This window comes from Atheta coriaria, unplaced genomic scaffold, assembly GCF_025399875.1.
Source record: "Atheta coriaria isolate IRGN ID8LTWV9N9 unplaced genomic scaffold, Caltech_Dcor_3.1 hic_scaffold_8_pilon, whole genome shotgun sequence".
Lineage (NCBI taxonomy): Eukaryota > Metazoa > Arthropoda > Insecta > Coleoptera > Staphylinidae > Dalotia > Dalotia coriaria.
Genome location: NW_027045450.1, coordinates 2,896,045 through 2,915,677, shown reverse-complemented (window position 1 = coordinate 2,915,677; position 19,633 = coordinate 2,896,045). Strand labels below are relative to the sequence as shown.

The 19,633-nt window shown below is 35.3% G+C and overlaps 2 protein-coding genes and 3 long non-coding RNA genes across 6 annotated transcripts; 2 read left to right on the top strand and 3 right to left on the bottom strand.

The window, feature by feature from the left end:
- The first annotated feature begins 58 nt into the window (after nt 1-58).
- On the top strand, nt 59-6,145 carry Dcr-1 (Endoribonuclease Dcr-1). Its single transcript, XM_065309428.1, has 6 exons — nt 59-493; nt 559-1,610; nt 1,673-2,942; nt 2,999-3,304; nt 3,362-3,658; nt 3,714-6,145. Exons 1-6 carry the CDS (start codon nt 235-237, stop codon nt 5,966-5,968), a joined length of 5,439 nt encoding a protein of 1,812 aa, XP_065165500.1. The 5' UTR covers nt 59-234; the 3' UTR covers nt 5,969-6,145.
- On the bottom strand, nt 6,055-7,214 carry LOC135797193 (uncharacterized). Its single transcript, XM_065309429.1, has 3 exons — nt 7,063-7,214; nt 6,388-6,996; nt 6,055-6,333 (listed from the first exon to the last, which is right to left on the bottom strand). Exons 1-3 carry the CDS (start codon nt 7,141-7,143, stop codon nt 6,169-6,171), a joined length of 855 nt encoding a protein of 284 aa, XP_065165501.1. The 5' UTR covers nt 7,144-7,214; the 3' UTR covers nt 6,055-6,168.
- A 568-nt stretch (nt 7,215-7,782) lies between these two features.
- On the top strand, nt 7,783-15,822 carry LOC135797368 (uncharacterized). Of its 2 annotated transcripts, XR_010549523.1 has the most exons (6): nt 7,785-8,341; nt 8,459-8,502; nt 12,466-12,811; nt 12,876-13,052; nt 15,330-15,525; nt 15,594-15,822. It is a non-coding gene; the product is annotated as an uncharacterized lncRNA (long non-coding RNA). The 2 variants fall into 2 exon arrangements; XR_010549522.1 differs by having other exon boundaries at nt 7,783-8,341; nt 12,466-13,052.
- A 1,049-nt stretch (nt 15,823-16,871) lies between these two features.
- On the bottom strand, nt 16,872-17,144 carry LOC135797638 (uncharacterized). Its single transcript, XR_010549596.1, has 2 exons — nt 17,110-17,144; nt 16,872-16,997 (listed from the first exon to the last, which is right to left on the bottom strand). It is a non-coding gene; the product is annotated as an uncharacterized lncRNA (long non-coding RNA).
- A 291-nt stretch (nt 17,145-17,435) lies between these two features.
- LOC135797543 (uncharacterized) lies at nt 17,436-18,826 on the bottom strand. Its single transcript, XR_010549572.1, has 4 exons — nt 18,462-18,826; nt 17,765-18,076; nt 17,601-17,652; nt 17,436-17,488 (listed from the first exon to the last, which is right to left on the bottom strand). It is a non-coding gene; the product is annotated as an uncharacterized lncRNA (long non-coding RNA).
- Nucleotides 18,827-19,633: the final 807 nt, after the last annotated feature.

Below are 19,633 nucleotides of genomic sequence, written 5' to 3'. Positions count from 1 at the left end.
ATATGTACATTTATACTTAAAATTCATGTATATACATATAAGGCATACATGTAAGGAATGTAAACACAACACACCGACTGCTGCGCTTATTAAATTTACAGTCGGCATAAGTGCAACTACAAGTGCAACAAAATGCACGCTTCTAAGCATCTTTCATCCATCTTAAAACTTGACAAACGTTTTCACTGCATCAATTAATAAGTACAACTTAAAAAGAAATTTGTACCTTCAATCATGGGTCTCAACTACACAAATGATCATTTCTACACCCATACTTTTACTCCTCCTGAGTATCAAGTTGAGTTGATCACAAGAATCAAAGATACCAACACCATCATCTGCTCCAGTACTACAGTATCCAAGTCTTTCATCGCAATCAAACTCATTCAAGAACTTGCCTGGCAAATGCGACAACCAGATGGCAAGCGAGCATTTTATATCTTAGATGCTCAGTATACAAATGTCCTTTCTAGTCAAATTAATTTACTAACTGGTAAGTACTTAAAAATAACCTTATATAAACAATATATTTTTTTCTATAAATAAAACTTATTTTAGATTTACCAGTGAAGATAATTACACCAACTATCACACTTGAAGAATGGAGGGTTTTAAAGGAACAATTTGTGATATTTTTGATGACAGCTGAAACCCTAGAGGCTTTATTAATCCTGCTCAACTTTAATGTTGCATTCCTAAATGTGATAGTCATTGATGACTGTTTCTATGGTGAGAGGCAGAAACATTTGAACAATATTATGAGCATGTTTGAGACACCTCAATCACCAAAACCTAGAATTATTGGTCTTGTGTCTGGTTTTCTAAGTGAAGAGTTAAAACCGTCGCATTTGGAAGCAGAAATTCATCGATTAGAAAAACTGCTGCTAGCAAAAGTAGACACTTCAAGTGAATTATGCACACTTGTAAAGTTGAGCTGTGAGCCAAGAGAATGTGTTGTTGAGTTTACAAATACAACTAACCCTCAAGCAGAAGAATTACTAAAATTGATCAATGAAGAAGTAAAACTTTTGGAAGATTTTTTATGTGATCATAACTATGATCTCTGCATGCTGTATGGCGAGGAGTGTGGAGAATTGGCTGAGGAATTGAAAAACATTCCGGATCCGAAGATATTACCTCTACAAATGATGAAACAATTTAAAAACGTTTTGGAGGAATATGGTATTATGTGTGCGCATTATGCAGCGTTGCATCTTTTGTATCAAATTGAAAAATTACGCGTAAATGTTGCCTATGAACGGCACTATTTACTATTATTAAGTGTTCAAACATTAATGATTAAAGTACGCGCTCATATTGAGTATGAAATTGAGGATATAGAAGAAATAGAAGCTTTGCGCATGTTTTCCACCGGAAAAGTGAAGCGATTGATTGAAATTTTAAAAGTTTTGGGGCCTGATCAGCCTAAACCAAAGGTAGAAGAAGTGGATAAAAGGCCAGAGGTAGTGAAAAATATTGTGATTAAAGGACGGCGATTTCCGAAAGGCAACCGGAGGTATTTTAATCGACCACAGCAGGATGACAGTATTTGTGCCTTAATTTTTGTCAAGGATAGTCTTACCGCCAAAGTTGTTCATTCTCTACTAGCTGTATGTATAAATTATATATAATTATTGTATATAATATAAATTAATTTATATTTTATTTTTAGACTGTTTCAAATGGTGATGAGAAGATGTGGTGGTTTGGAGTGCAATTTATAGTCGATAAAACAGCGAATCCCGCGACGGAGATCCGCGAAGCTGAGCTGGAACATCGAAAACAAGAAGATGTCCTGCGGAAGTTCCGCGCACACGAGTGCAATATCCTCATCGCCACACCAATCTTAGAACAGGGCTACGACCTTCCAAAGTGTAATCTTGTCGTGAAACTAAACACGCCAACATCTTTTCATTCCTACGTCTTCACTAAAGCTCGCGCTCGGACTTCCACTTCACATTATGTGACTTTAGTACACGCTGAGGAAGCGGCGCATGCGCTGCGTCAATTCGCCGAATTTAAAGAAGTACAAAAACTTTTACTCTCGCGTTGCGGACAAGTCGAATCGAACACAACTAATGTAATCTATTCAGACCTGCATTGTAATAGGTACAAACCGTATGTTACTCCTAAGGACGAAGTTCTTGGAGTGAACGCCGCCATACAACTGCTCAATCGCTATTGTGCAAAACTGCCAAGCGACGCGTTTACAAAACTAGTTCCTGCGTATCACTTAAAGTGCATTAATGGCAATTATCGGTGTTATTTACGTCTGCCGATTAATTCCCCGGTTAAATTAACAGTGGAGGGACCTTTAGCGCCGTCGGAAATCGTCGCGAAGAAGTTAACTGCGTTTCATATGTGCCAATTGTTACACAAGTCAAATGAATTAGATGATCATTTGAATCCTATTACTAAAGAAAGTTTTCGCGCGTCCGAAGAAGACTGGAATGATTTTGCACTGGAGAAAGAGGACGAAGAATTAAGTATGGAGAATATCGAGCAGAGACCAGGGACAACAAAACGTAGGCAATATTATTTTAAAAATGTAGCGTCAGCTCTGCGCGTTTGTCTGCCAACTACAGAACATCCGACATTTTTCTATCACATTGTTATGACTTTGACTTGTCCTATACCGGAAGAGCAAAACACGCGGGGAAGACGGATATATCCACCGGAGGAATCTCCGCAGGGGTTTGGTTTGTTGACATCCAAGGAAATTCCCCCGCTTTGCCCGTTTCCTATTTTTACACGATCAGGGGAAGTAAATGTGGGGTTGAAGTTGTGCGATGAAGGTCTTACACTTACCGATGAGCAGATTGGGCGTATCAGAGAGTTTCAGAATTATACTTTTACAAGTGTACTTCGATTGCAGAAATATCAAATGCATTTTGATCCAGAGCGCTCGTTGAGTAACTATTTCGTAGTGCCTACCATCACAGGTGAGTTTTTTACTGGTTTTAGCTTCATACATTAAACTGATTTTTTTAAATTGTAGATTCTGAAGTTACCAAGATTGATTGGGACTTTCTCAATGTGATTTACGACAAACGATATGATTTACCAACGCATATTCCGGATAGTGACCGCACTGGTTACGTTTTCGATGCGCAGCAATACAAAGATGCAGTTGTAATGCCCTGGTACAGGAATCAAGATCAGCCGCAATATTTCTATGTCGCCGAGATTTGCAAACATCTTAGTCCGGCGTCAGAGTTCCCAGGACTGGAATACAACACATTTCAAGATTACTACTTTAAAAAATACGAGATTAACATTCAGAACAGCGAACAACAACTTTTGGGTAAGTGATTGTTTATTAATAATTTAGTTACTGATTTTTAAATGTTTTTGTGTTTAGATGTTGATCATACGTCCGCCAGATTAAATTTTCTAACGCCAAGATATGTAAATCGTAAAGGAGTTGCGTTACCGACAAGCAGCGAGGAGACAAAGCGTGCGAAACGTGAAAATTTGGAACAAAAACAGATTCTGGTACCGGAATTGTGCGCTATTCACCCATTTTCCGCTTCATTATGGAGAAAAGCAGTTTGTTTGCCTTGTATCTTGTATAGGATAAACGCACTGCTGATTTCTGATCAAATTCGTTGCATTGTTGCAAGGGAAATTAAACTGGGACAAGAAACTCTGGATAGAAGTACGTTTTTTAAATGATTAACTAACATTTATCTAAAATTACTGAACTGTTGCAGATTTCACTTGGGATGCTCTTAATTTTGGTTGGAGTCTCTCCGACGTCTTGGGTAAAAACAAATCCAACACTAAATCCACATCAAATAAAGCCCGCGATGAAGTTACCGAAATAATTGATGATATAATTGAAAAAGCTGTTACGAAATGCGCAACCACAACTTCAGACAACTCTCCGCTAGACACCGAGGACGAAAACAAAGAAAACGATCCAGACTGGATGGAAATTGGTACATGGTCTAACGATATGGTTGACCCCGCTGCAACCAATTCTGATTTAGTAAGGTACGGATCTCCGACGTGGAACGACAATTACGAATACAACGATTATTCAGACATCGACAGTTTCTCATCAACCGATGATGAGACCGGTGATTCGCAATATGGCGGACTACACATCAAATTCCAGGACGATTACCAAGCAGAAGCGGTTGAAGATGTTGTTAAAGAAGAGGAACCCCAAATTGAAACCGTTCAAGCCTGGACAAACTTGACGTATGAATTACCGCAAACCTACAAGTTACGTTTTGAAAACGCCGTAGAAAAACGATACGAACGTCTGTTGCACTATAATTACATCAAAAGCGATGTAGAATTCAAAAAGGGTGGTGTACAAATTGATGCACTTTGTAAACCCGTCTCGGCACCGTTTTTAACCGAAGAATACCCATATAAACCGATGAAAATTCGATTTCCTGCTGTAAATTCAACCAGAAACAATCAAAATAATGGCAACGAATTACAAAACGATGAGTTCAAGTTTAGTTTTGATTCACAACCGAATTTAGAGAATCATCCCGGCCCAAGTCCAAGTTTTATTCTACAAGCGTTAACAATGTCCAATGCCAACGACGGAATCAACTTGGAACGGCTGGAAACAATCGGTGATTCATTCCTGAAGTACGCAATAACTGATTATCTTTACACAAGGTACGAAAACACCCACGAAGGTAAACTGAGTCATTTACGATCGAAACAAGTAAGTAATCTCAATCTCTATCGACTTGGGAAGCGAAAACAACTCGGTATGATGATGATAGCGTCGAAATTTGATCCGCATGACAATTGGCTACCGCCATGTTATTGCGTTTCCAAAGAATTGGAAGAGGTCTTGATTCAATCACGCATACCAGGCAGTTATTTAACGCTGGCTGACTATGTTGAAACGAGACATATGACTCTAGAGGAGTTGTGCACAAAGTTTCGGAATCAGGCCGATGACACCGAAGATCCAATTGTATGTGGTGCAATACCTTATAATTTAGTTACGCAACACAGTATACCCGATAAAAGTATTGCAGATTGTGTTGAAGCTTTAATTGGTGCTTATTTGATTGAATGTGGACCACGCGGCGCGTTATTATTTATGGCATGGCTGGGGATAAGAGTTTTACCTAAATTAGAAAATGGCGACTATGGAGAATTGTGTATTCCCGATTCTCCGCTGTTGAGGCACGTACCAGACCCGGAAGGAACCCTAAATATTCTTTTAGATGGTTATGATAAGTTTGAGAATATTTTAGGGTATCAGTTTTATGATCGGGCCTATCTGTTGCAATCATTGACGCATGCATCGTACTCGCCCAACACAATAACAGATTGTTATCAGCGGCTAGAGTTTCTAGGTGATGCAGTTTTAGATTATCTCATTACCAGGCATCTCTATGAAGATCCGAGAATGCATTCTCCTGGAGCACTTACTGATCTTCGTTCTGCGTTGGTAAACAATACAATTTTTGCATCGTTGGCTGTAAAATTCGATTTTCATAAGTATTTTCGTTATTTATCACCTGGTTTACATCAGGTTATCGAGAAATTTATCCGAATGCAAGAAGAGGCCGGTCATAAAGTATCCGATGATTTGTATTTGCTTGACGTGGAGGATTCCGAAGAGGTTGAGGACGTAGAAGTACCGAAAGTTTTGGGAGATGTTTTCGAATCGGTAGCGGGTGCTATCTTTTTGGATTCAGGAAGGTCTTTGGATGCGGTGTGGAGGGTTTATCATAGAATGATGCGTAATGAGATTGAACAATTCAGCAATAAAGTGCCAAAGTCACCAATCCGAGAACTACTCGAATTGGAACCAGAAACTGCTAAATTCGGAAGAGCCGAGAAACTAGCTGATGGTAGGAGAGTGCGGGTCTCTGTTGAAGTTTTCGGCAAGGGAACTTTCAAAGGGATTGGAAGGAACTATCGTATTGCTAAATGCACTGCCGCAAAATGTGCCCTGAAGCACTTGAAGAAATTAACTAAATAATTTCTTAACAGTGGAGAGTGAACATCATCTGGGACCCATCGAGAATAAAAGAGAGAATGTCAAATACATTAGCATCTCATAGTAAATTATGTTTAAATGTATATTTGATTATTAATTACATTCAGAAACGAATAAAATTGTTTGTTTTCAGGTCTAGAATAAAATTATACATTAAAATGCCTTATTTACAGTGATGGCCCCTACTTCCTTATGCTTGATGCATATTTCAGTCTTGAGAAACCAAATGAATCTCCCCGAAGTGGAGTTGTGGACATTCTTCTTTCTGATAGAACAGCTATTCTAGACGGGGGTGCACCAGCAGAACGTGTTGCAAGGGAACTAGGGGATGGTTTAATCTGTGTGGGCTGAAAAAAAGTTTCCTAATGAATTCCACATTAATTAAAGCAAATTAAACTCACAGTTCTTAGTTTAGATGTCAATGATTTCAAATTTGACTGCACAGGTTGAAGAACATTCTTCCTAAACGTAACGGAGACATTTGAACTGCTTGTTTTCTTGTTCTCCTTTTCATCAGGTTTGACAATCACAGCTCCTCTTCTCTTCCTCGGCGTGGGTTTTAGTACACTAGGATTTTCTTTTGTTTTGGTCACATTAAGATCATTTCCTGGATGAGTTCGACTGGTGTTTCGTAACACTGGGCTAATTTTAATACCAGAAAATTGACTGTGGCGATAAGCAGCCTTTGTAAATGTTGAATTAACCTCGTTGTCCAGGGCGTCTTTAGCTAAGTTAATTATTTTCAAAAGAGTATCAGAAAATTTCTTGGGTTTGTTATGGTTTGAAGTTGAGACGTTCATCATGCTGACGTTGATTTCTGAGGGCTTCGGAGACATTGGTTCCTTAATTTCCTTTAATTTGTTCATATCGGATGTTTCATGCAATACTTTTACATCATTTAATTCTGTAGCGTTATCTTGTCCAGTAGTTGATATCACCAAAGTTTTTGTATCAACTTTCACAGAAAACCCAAGTAACTCTACTAAAACTTTCAGGTCTTCCATTTGTACCTACCTTAGCGATGAGAAATTAATTAATGAACAATGTATTTATTATTTATTGATAATTAAACTTACATTTTTAGTTTTATCGTCAAATTTATTCAACCATCCGGAGATTTTCTCGCGCAACGCAGGCACGTGGTCAGTGGTCGACATGTTGAATCTTCAGGAGGACTGTACAATGGAAGCAACTGGACCCGAATAAACATGAACAAAATACTTCCAGTTCAATATTCAGTTCTTATCAAGAAATATCGGGACACATATATAGGTCAAAATATATTTCTTGTAACTGCATGCGTGCCGTTATAGAAATTGTTGTATAAATTGATTGAACAATAAAGGAAAACTTAGGAAATATGAATAGGGTTGAAAATGTTCATTTATTTCTTAAATATTAAAAATAATACACTGAAAAAGCCAAAAAAGGCAAAAGATTTCTCTTTTTTATGTTGAAAATTAAAAGTGGGAATTTTCAAATTCTGTTTTCAGTTTCTGATAGACTACATCAATTATTTTGGAAACTTGTTTTGATACCATTAACCATTGAGAGTCTAAATGTTATTAAAGTTAATTACATGTTAGAGGTTTGTATACTTGTATTTCTTATTAAAACTAAGTTAAAATTAACTTTTTAACTTTTAACTTTTAACTATTTTTATTGTATCTGTCGCATTCATAGATGGCACTAGGATACACTAAAAATCATAAAATCAAGTTATACGGCTTATATTTATATTTATCGACAAACGTGGGCACTAGAATAGTTTTGTATACAATGCTGTTATCTGCGTTTCGGTGTAAACAGCGTTTTTATCGCATGTGTTCCGCGCGCTGTCTCCTAGCGCCGCTTCAACTTGCTGCATGCAGCGAAGTCTAGTTTAGTTTAGATCACAGGTAATGTGCCTATTGCAAATTCGCCACAAAGTCGCGTGCCGTCGACGCGCCGTTTCTGCGCACCTCTTGCTTTCTTATCATGTACTGTCCCGTTGTTGTTTACGCAGTTTCGGCATGCACTATCGGTGGATTGCAGCCAGTTTCGTGCCGATTGCTGGTTAATCCAGTCGTGTTTTGAGAGGCTTATATCGTTTATTCGGACTTCAATATTCTAAATTTGTGTTATACTTGAAGATCAATCGACTATTTATTTGTACATTGCGACTATAGTAATTTGTTTAATATTCGGTAATGCCGGTTTTTTGATCGCGTTTGTTATGTATATTACAAGTCACGTGATAGTGGATGTGATAACATTCTTCACTCGGCGTTGTGTTTGGTGTCGGTTACTAAATTAATCGAATATATATCGCCCCCATGTTGATTCTCATCATTAAGATAGATCCATCAGGCTCCCGTAAGTATTATTTTACTAAACTCTGTGCTGTTTATTTGTTTATTTTGTGTTGATTGTTAATTATAACATAATTCAATTGTATGAAATATTTATGTTTTAATTTATGTTTTCGTTTAGTTACAGCACTTGTTGTGCCTGGCAGTCCGATAAGCTGTACACTGGTAAGTTTATAATTCAATTATATTTTTCGCTCAAATTTGCATTTACTGCTTATGAACAAATTTTCTATTTATCATGTACTACCTACCTGTGACTCAAATTAGACGACTGGAACGGTCGGACATAATTAGGAGATATTCGCAATTCAAAAAAAAGGGCAAAAAAGAAAAATTGCACTAAGAATTAAAATTTCATCTCTCAGCTTTCCATACAAGCCTATCCAATAGGGAATAGTCCGTAGATTATAACGCTGCGATCAGATCCTATTTATCTCTTTTAGTTTACGAGATATTCGCGATTTAATAAAATAGGCAAAAATTGAAACATGTCACTTTTTAGCACTTTTAGTCGCGTTTTTTGACCTTTTACTGTAGGAAATATAATTATTTTATAGCTTTATCTGATAGAGAATTTTCCAATCTTTCATAATCAACAATTCGCTGGTAGCTATCTCTTTTAGTTTAAAAGATATTAATTTTTGAAAATCGTCGAAAAAAAGTATCAAGCACCCCCCCTTGGCAATTTTTTTCTTAAGATTTAAAATTTTTTCTTTTAAATTTCCTTTCTAACTATCCTATCTGATAGAGAATAGTCCGTAGATTAAGACGCTGCCATCAGATCCTATTTATCTCTTTTAGTTTACGAGATATTCGCGATTGAATAAAATCGACAAAAATTGCAAAATGTCACTTTTTAGCACTTTTAGTCGCGTTTTTCGACCATTTACTTTAGGAAATATAATTATTTTATAGCTTTATCTGATAGAGCATTTTCCAATCTTTCATAATCAACAATTCGTTGGTAGCTATCACTTTTAGTTTAAAAGATATTAATTTTTGAAAATCGTCGAAAAAAAGAATCAAGCACCCCCCCTTGGCGATTTTTTTCTTAAGATTTAAAATTTTTTCTTTTAAATTTCCCTTCTAACTATCCTATCTGATAGAGAATAGTCCGTAGATTAAGACGCTGCGATCAGATCTTAATTATCTCTTTTAGTTTACGAGATATTCGCGATTGAATAAAATCGACAAAAATTGCAAAATGTCACTTTTTAGCACTTTTAGTCGCGTTTTTTGACCTTTTACTGTGGGAAATATAATTATTTTATAACTTTATCTGATAGAGAATTTTCCAATCTTTCATAATCAACAATTCGCTGGTAGCTATCTCTTTTAATTTAAAAGATATTAATTTTTGAAAATCGTCGAAAAAAAGTATCAAGCACCCCCCCTTGGCGATTTTTTTCTTAAGATTTAAAATTTTTTGTTTTAAATTTCCCTTCTAACTATCCTATCTGATAGAGAATAGTTCGTAGATTAAGACGCTGCGATCAGATCTTAATTATCTCTTTTAGTTTACGAGATATTCGCGATTGAATAAAATCGACAAAAATTGCAAAATGTCACTTTTTAGCACTTTTAGTCGCGTTTTTCGACCTTTTACTGTAGGAAATATAATTATTTTATATTTTTGTCTGATAGACAATTTTCCAATCTTTCATAATCAACAATTCGTTGGTAGCTATCTCTTTTAGTTTAAAAGATATTAATTTTTGAAAATCGTCGAAAAAAAGTATCAAGCACCCCCCCTTGGCGATTTTTTTCTTAAGATTTAAAATTTAATCTCAGAGATTTCTGTTTTAACTATCCTATCTGATAGAGATTGGTCCGTAGATTAAGACGCTGCGATCAGATCCTATTTATCTCTTTTAGTTTACGAGATATTCGCGATTGAATAAAATCGGCAAAAATTGCAAAATGTCACTTTTTAGCACTTTTAGTCGCGTTTTTCGACCTTTTACTATAGGAAATATAATTATTTTATAGTTTTATCTGATAGAGAATTTTCCAATCTTTAATAATCAACAATTCGTTGGTAGCTATCTCTTTTAGTTTAAAAGATATTAATTTTTGAAAATCGTCAAAAAAAAGAATCAAGCACCCCCCCTTGGCGATTTTTTTCATAAGATTTAAAATTTTTTCTTTTAAATTTCCCTTCTAACTATCCTATCTGATAGAGAATAGTCCGTAGATTAAGACGCTGCGATCAGATCTTAATTATCTCTTTTAGTTTACGAGATATTCGCGATTGAATAAAATCGACAAAAATTGCAAAATGTCACTTTTTAGCACTTTTAGTCGCGTTTTTTGACCTTTTACTGTAGGAAATATAATTATTTTATAGCTTCATCTGATAGAGAATTTTCCAATCTTTCATAATCAACAATTCGTTGGTAGCTATCTCTTTTAGTTTAAAAGATATTAATTTTTGAAAATTGTCGAAAAAAATATCAAGCACCCCCCCTTGGCGATTTTTTTCTTAAGATTTAAAATTTTTTATTTTAAATTTCCTTTCTAACTATCCTATCTGATAGAGAATAGTTCCGTAGATTAAGACGCTGCGATCAGATCCTATTTATCTCTTTTAGTTTACGAGATATTCGCGATTGAATAAAATCGACAAAAATTGCAAAATGTCACTTTTTAGCACTTTTAGTCGCGTTTTTCCACCTTTTACTGTAGGAAATATAATTATTTTATATTTTTGTCTGATAGACAATTTTCCAATCTTTCATAATCAACGATTCGTTGGTAGCTATCTCTTTTAGTTTAAAAGATATTAATTTTTGAAAATCGTCGAAAAAAAGTATCAAGCACCCCCCCTTGGCGATTTTTTTCTTAAGATTTAAAATTTTTTCTTTTAAATTTCCCTTCTAACTATCCTATCTGATAGAGAATAGTTCGTAGATTAAGACGCTGCGATCAGATCTTAATTATCTCTTTTAGTTTACGAGATATTCGCGATTGAATAAAATCGATCAAAATCAGACGAAATCAGAATTACGCAAATCGTATTTTAATTTTTCATTATCTTCACTAATCTAAATTTCGAAACTACTGTATCATTTATAGATGGCAATAATATGGACTAAAAATTGTAAAATAAAGCATTGTGTTTGTTGAAACACAATATACACTTTCTTATCGCATTGCCGTGTGTCGTCGTTGCCAGCACCTCACGCCGCATGTTGCTGCATCTTAGTTTAGTTTTGATCTCAGGTAAACTGCCTAATGCAATTCGCGCATAAGGTCGCATTCCATCGACGCGCCGCCGAGTTTGCGCATCTATTGCAATTCACGCACAAGATCGCGTGTGATCGACGCGCCGGCTTTGCGCACCTCTTGTTTTCTTATCATAAACTGTCTCGTCATTGCCTATGCAGCTTGCGGCCAGTTTTGTGCCGGCCGCTGGTTGGTCCAGACGTATTTTGCGCCACTCGTATTGTTTATCCGGACTTCTACTTTCCAATTCGTATTATATTCGATCATCAATTGACTATTTAATTATAACTTAACTTTCGTACAACTTTAGTATTGTTATTTATTATTTGCGCGTAAGAGTATCGCGGCTATGTTGTTTACCTGTTGTGAAGTGGCGTCGGCCATCTTTCAATTGGTAAGAATTGCTATTTATTTTATTCTGCACGTAAATAACATTGGACTTCATTTAAAGTTAGAATGATAAATGTAATTGATTTAGTTTTCCGTTCTAAGCGTCTGTCGGTATCCGATATAACGTCGCGTTCGCCGTGCATGTGTTCGCCTTTCAGGCGCATCATGGCCGCTGCCGGTATTGCAGCTCTGTTGCCAACAATACGGTCTTAAAACCTAATTAATACAGTAAATTCATATGAACGTTTGCATCTTTTATTAAATTCAAATTAAAATCGAAGCGTTTCTAACTTGTGCCGACACTGCCAGCTAGCATTGTGTTCAATCTTCTGACTATTGACGCTTATCGCTGTTTGTTTACAACTAGTGTGTTCTTATCTCGTTCGCCGCGTGGAGTGCACCGTGCACACACATTTCGACAACAAACATCGTGTTTTGATGCACGAATTGATAACATTATTTTATTTTGCATTTGTATAACATGTTTTAACTTTTATTATTCATTTGTTTTAGTAATTGAAGAAATGCCAGTGAGGGCCAGTGACGTTCCATGAGTTACAATGCACAGGGCGAGAGTTCATGGCTGAGATTATAATTAAATTCTTCATTTCATGGGCATAGTTCAGTTTCGCGTCATTGTAATTGTCATTCCGGTTTGAATTACTATAAATTTAATACATTGCCCGCCTGGGAAATGCTTATTTTTACTGATGTTTAATGTTTACACTGGAATGCCCCTGATATGCGAATTTATTGACATTTCTTTTCGGTGCATGAAAATAAAACTGATAAAACTATATTTATTCCGTACCCTACAACTTGCACACGAGAATTGTTTGACTTCTACTTATTTATCGGTGTTAGTATTTCTTTTCTTTTGATTAAATATTTCATTGAATTATTTTGATTTGTTCTTACCGCAGTTTTACTTGATCGGGAATTTCCCTTCAGTACTGTTCAACCATTTTCCAAATTTCGAGTTTTGTAGTGTCGATTCATGCGAACAATTCTGGTTTTAATGCAAATACATTCTCTGATATGTTCCCTACCTGGCTTCAATACTTGTTCTACGATTCTCAATCTCAGGATTTGCACTCCTGGTAAGTCTCATCATATTTTTATGTACTTAGTATATGTACAGTATGTATGTATGTTTGATACTTCTGATTGTCAGTGTTAGGTATATTTTTGTATATTTCCGATATTCTATGCGAACTCGGCGACCTAGTAACTTCAGCGGGGCGTCAAAAAAAGCCGAATTAAAATCTCCGCCGGGTGGTATTTGTTAGCGGTAGAAGTGACTCGATTCAGGGCACTTTACGAGGCTAGCGGTAAATTTGACTCGTGTTCAGGGCACCGTAGGAACCTGCGAAAATTTGAATGAAGGGGTGATTTTTGTCACTCCTTGTGCTAGGAATTGTAGTTTTTTGTTATAGCACGCGAACGCGGTATCACAATTAGTTCGAATTAATTTTTCCAGATGCAGAATTTTATTTTGCATCTCCCAGTATAAAAATATTTTGCCAGAAAATTCCGTAACGCGAGTTATAATAAAAGTTGTGTTTGCGCCGTAGTACTCGTTGCGCTAGGAATTATAGTTTCTTTGTTATAACAGGTGAACCCGGTGTCATAATTAGTTCTGCTTTATTTTCCCCAATGCAAAATTTAATTTTGCATCTCCCAGTATAAAAATGTTTTGCCAGAAAATTCCGTAACGCGAGTTATATTGAAAGTTGTGTGTATACGCACTAATACTCGTTGCGCTAGGAATTGTTCTTTCATTGTTATAACACGCGAACGCGGTGTCAAAATTAGTTTAAAATAATTTTTCCAGGTGCAGAATTAAATTCTGCATCTCCCTGCACAGAAATTTATTACGGGAAAATTCCGTAACGCGAGTTATATTGAAAGTTGTGTGTATACGCACTAATACTTGTTGCGCTAGGAATTGTTGTTTTATTGTTATAACACGCGAACGCGGTGTCACAATTAGTTTGAAATAATTTTCCTAGATGCAGAATTTAATTCTGCATCTCCCTGTATAGAAATTTATTACGGAAAAATTCCGTAACGCGAGTTATATTGAAAGTTGTGTGTAAACGCACTAGTACTCGTTGCGCTAGGAATTGTTGTTTTATTGTTATAACACGCGAATGCGGTGTCAAAATTAGTTTAAAATAATTTTTCCAGGTGCAGAATTAAATTCTGCATCTCCCTGCACAGAAATTTATTACGGGAAAATTCCGTAACGCGAGTTATATTGAAAGTTGTGTGTATACGCACTAATACTTGTTGCGCTAGGAATTGTTGTTTTATTGTTATAACACGCGAACGCGGTGTCACAATTAGTTTGAAATAATTTTCCTAGATGCAGAATTAAATTCTGCATCTCCCTGTATAGAAATTTATTACGGAAAAATTCCGTAACGCGAGTTATATTGAAAGTTGTGTGTAAACGCACTAGTACTCGTTGCGCTAGGAATTGTTGTTTTATTGTTATAACACGCGAATGCGGTGTCAAAATTAGTTTAAAATAATTTTTCCAGGTGCAGAATTAAATTCTGCATCTCCCTGCACAGAAATTTATTACGGGAAAATTCCGTAACGCGAGTTATATTGAAAGTTGTGTGTATACGCACTAATACTTGTTGCGCTAGGAATTGTTGTTTTATTGTTATAACACGCGAACGCGGTGTCACAATTAGTTTGAAATAATTTTCCTAGATGCAGAATTTAATTCTGCATCTCCTGTATAGAAATTTATTACGGAAAAATTCCGTAACGCGAGTTATATTGAAAGTTGTGTGTAAACGCACTAGTACTCGTTGCGCTAGGAATTGTTGTTTTATTGTTATAACACGCGAATGCGGTGTCAAAATTAGTTTAAAATAATTTTTCCAGGTGCAGAATTTAATTCTACATTTCCCTGTACAGAAATTTATTACGGGAAAATTCCGTAACGCGAGTTATTTTGAAAGTTGTGTGTATACGCACTAGTACTCGTTGCGCTAGGAATTGTAGTTTTTTTGTTATAACACGCGAACGCGGTATCTCAATTAGTTTGAATTAATTTTCCTAGATGCAGAATTTAATTTTCCTTGTTTGTCGTTGTCATCCTCTCACGCTGTTGCCATTTGCCGCATGCAGCACATTCTAATATAGTTTAGATCGCATATATGTACCATGCCAAATGTAAAAAAATTGCTAAATTTGCTTTATATTCGATCAACAGTTGATTATTCAATTGTAATTTGCAACTATAGTATTGTTATTTACTATTGCCGCGTTTAATGTACATTATTGATCAAAAGTGGTGATGCTTTTCGTGTTTTGTATGCATACTTATGCAAGTTGTTTTAATTTATGTTTTTTTACAGTATTCGCCGTAGTCCGATGTAGTCCGATGAGTAGTCCGGTGCCCTAAATGTAACTTCTACCGCTACCTTCGTACGGTGCCTTGAATGGGAACTGGGAACTTGAACAGGAGAGGTTTAGCAGTACTGGTGGAATGCGTATTGAGGATGTTTTGTTTACTGAAGGTGGATGTTTCAACTGGACTAAAATACCCAGAACGTATGTTATATTTTTGCAATTTATAATATTTTATATTTTATTATTCTGTTATTCATTCTGATTTATAGAGTCCAAGAAATTGAAGATTGGATTGCCGGTGTTAATGATGATTCCAAACACGATTTAATAAATTTACAACATTTTTAAGCTGTTATTGATATCATTTTTGTTTATTATGTTAAAAATTATAAAAAGAGCATTGTATAATTACATGTATATACTGAGAAATTGAGTTACTGATGGGTGTATATTCTACATGTTTGAATAAAATTGTTGTTTTATACTTTTAACTATAAATTTTTATTATTTTATTTGTTCCAAACGAAGAACATAGCTTGCAACATGGTTACTCCTTTAATTAATCCATAAAACCCTTAAACTTTAATGGAAATGCCACTGCTAGATATGAGAAATAGTGCAAAATCAATTTTATATTGTATCAATATTAATTTAAAAACGGTATCACTAGTGTCATCTATCCACGAGTAACAAAACTACGCCGCTATTCAAGAGATTTAGCCTACTGCACTTTCTGCGATCCTAATATTCAAAAGAATTTTGTTACCATTTTCAATGGATTTCTCGACAAAATTTGTCGAGAAAATTGCTGAAATGTTGCTGCTCATCAGTCTGTAGTATTAGGGACGCAGAAAGTGGACATAGATACTTCCCGCCATATTATTATATATATTATTTCAATTTGTTTCAAAATTCCAACTTTTAATTTTCAACATAAAAAACAGAAATCTTTTGCCATTTTTTTAATAAAATCTTTTCTTTAAAAATTTTTTGTGCCATTTTGATGATTTTTCAATAATGATGCCACCTTGTAGAGAATTTTTCAAGGATCAAGATTATGTAGTTCTTAATTTTCTAGCCCTCTTAGTTGTCGAGATCCTTCAGAATTCGAAAACCGAATTTGCTGAATAAAGATTTTTAAACATTCATTTTACCCGCCATTACTAGTTACCGCCTCCTTCATTTACTTCCTCTCGCTTTCTGCGATCCGAATACCAAAACCTGAGTTTCGACTGTTTCGAGTCCAAATTTTGTGTCATTTTTGCCTCTCAGAGTCGACAAAATAAAGATTGAATATTAGGATCGCAGAAAGTTGAGGAGGCTGAGAAAGTTTTCGCGGTAACTAGTAATGTGCTGCCTCTGGTGGCGACGGACCGAAGCTCAAAACTTTCGGTTGTTGTAGTTTCTAATTGATAGATGGCACGAGCATGCACTTTTCAAAATAAATGTTTTAAGGGATCGATAAAATGTGGTCGGGTAGAAATAACAGAAATAATTTTAATTAGAAAAACTTAAAAATATTTTTTATTGAAGAAAACACACAAGCATACATTTTGGGAGTCAATTTGTGTAATAATCACAAAAGTTATTTAAAATAATGATAAGGAAATTTAATACTGACAATCTGATGAAAGAATGGTCCTTCTACGATGTCAGACTCAGGTGCAAAATCCCTAAAACAATCAAAAATTAGTCATTTGAACATAAAAATGCAATTTTGGAGGTCAATTTGTGAGATAATCGAAAAAGTTATTTAGGAATATGATAAAGGAATTAATTACTTACAATCTGATGCAAGAATGGTCCTTCTACCTTCTCAGGCTCAGGTGCAAAATCCCTAAAACCATAAAAAATTAGTCATTTGAACATAAAAATGCAATTTTGGAGGTCAATTTGTGACATAATCGAAAAAGTTATTTAGGAATATGATAAAGGAATTAATTACTTACAATCTGATGCAAGAATGGTCCTTCTACCTTCTCAGGCTCAGGTGCAAAATCCCTAAAACCATAAAAAATTAGTCATTTGAACATAAAAATGCAATTTTGGAGGTCAATTTGTGAGATAATCGAAAAGTTATTTAGGAATATGATAAAGGAATTAATTACTTACAATCTGATGCAAGAATGGTCCTTCTACCTTCTCAGGCTCAGGTGCAAAATCCCTAAAACCATAAAAAATTAGTCATTTGAACATAAAAATGCAATTTTGGAGGTCAATTTGTGAGATAATCGAAAAAGTTATTTAGGAATATGATAAAGGAATTAATTACTTACAATCTGATGCAAGAATGGTCCTTCTACGATGTCAGACTCAGGTGCAAAATCCCTAAAACCATAAAAAATTAGTCATTTGAACATAAAAATGCAATTTTGGAGGTCAATTTGTGAGATAATCGAAAAAGTTATTTAGGAATATGATAAAGGAATTAATTACTTACAATCTGATGCAAGAATGGTCCTTCTACCTTCTCAGGCTCAGGTGCAAAATCCCTAAAACCATAAAAAATTAGTCATTTGAACAGAAAAATGCAATTTTGGAGATCAATTTGTGAGATAATCACAAAAGTTACCGCATCGTACGAATATAGCGGGTAGCGTTAGAAGTGACTCCCATTCAGGGCACCGTACGAGGGTAGCGGTAGAAGTGACTCCCATTCAGGGCACCGTAGAAGGGTAAGTTCGGTACCATTACCAAGTTACGAAAAATGGCTTATGGGCTTAGCCACTTTTATTCACAGCAAATGGTTTCACTACACAATAAATAAAAACAAAGAAAAATATTAGAGTTATGATGGAAATTTTGTGCAACATTTTTAACTTATAAATGGATTTTTAACTGAAAGAGTTTTAGTCTATTTGCAATGGTTTATTGATGAATCGACAATTGTTTCGCCGGTAAGGGCATCGTCAGGACATCGTCCTGACAGTGCAAATAGACTAAAACTATCCCACTTAAAAATCCATTTACAAGTAAAAACAAATACATATTAAAATTAATGGATACGAGTACCATAGTTTTAATTTGCATTGACGTCACTCACTTAATTGTTCTTCGGTTAACAACAGACATTTAACATTAGTAAGAATTGATACTTATTTTAATAAATTAACCGTTGAATAAATAAATAATAATACCAATTCGACATATTAGCAAGCGGACGGTATCCGACGACAGCCACGAATGTTAGCAAAGTCACTCAATATCCGATTCCATGAGCGACAATTCAATAACTGTAAGCCCCACTGGCTGAAATTCATTGTCATCCATGTCACTATCATATTAACATCTCAAGAAACGCGATTAATAACTATGCGTATTGTACAATCCGCGTGGTACGAACTACTTTTCGAATTTAGCGACTCGAGAATAATGAAGAAACTGTGCGTGCAGATCACCTGACGATAAAAATGAGACTGACGTGGTACACAAGCCAACCGCGTGGCGATCGCACAAAAATTGCACGAGATAAGAAAACATGTTTGTTTGTAAACACTGACACTTTCAGTGTGGAAGTGAAGAACATGAATAGAATTGTACTTGTACTATGCATGGAACTATTAATTTCGATTAAATTTTAAATCGGAAACCTGATAGATAATTTAATAGATAATAGATTATTTTAGTAACTTTTTTGCTAACATTAACCGTTCAGGCCTTATTTACAATTTTAATGCAAACTACATTCGACATAAAAAAGAGAAATCTTTTGCATTTTTTATAACAAAATCTTTTCTTTAAAAATTTTTTGTGCCTTTTTGGTCGTTCTTCAATAAGGGTGCCATCCTGTATAGCATTTTAAAAGGAACAAAAATTTGAAGTCCTTTTTCTCCTAGCCCTTTTAGTTCAAGAGATATTAGGGTTTAAATTTTAATTTCGAACGAAAGTATTGTAAAGAAAGAGTTTGGCCCTGTCTTTCGAACGAAAATATTTTAAGGAAAAAGTTCGGCCCTGTCTATCGACTGAAAATATTTTAAGGAAAAAGTTCGGCTCTGTCTTTCGACCGAAAATATTTTTAGGGAAAAGTTCGGCTCTGTCTTTCTGCCAAAAATATTTTAAGAGAAAAGTTCGGCCCTGTCTTTCAAGCGAAAATATTTTAAGTAAAAAATTCGACCCGGTTCTTCGGGCGAAAATAATTTAAAAAAAAAATCGGCTCTGTTCTTGGTCGACTAAAAATAAAATGGATAGAAATTAGACCCAGCCTTTCAACCCAAAAACGAAAAATAGTGAAAATAATGCCAATTTTTGGACGCTGTTTTAGGGCACTTTCAATTAATTTAAAGGGAGGGGAAGGTATTTACGTTGTAAA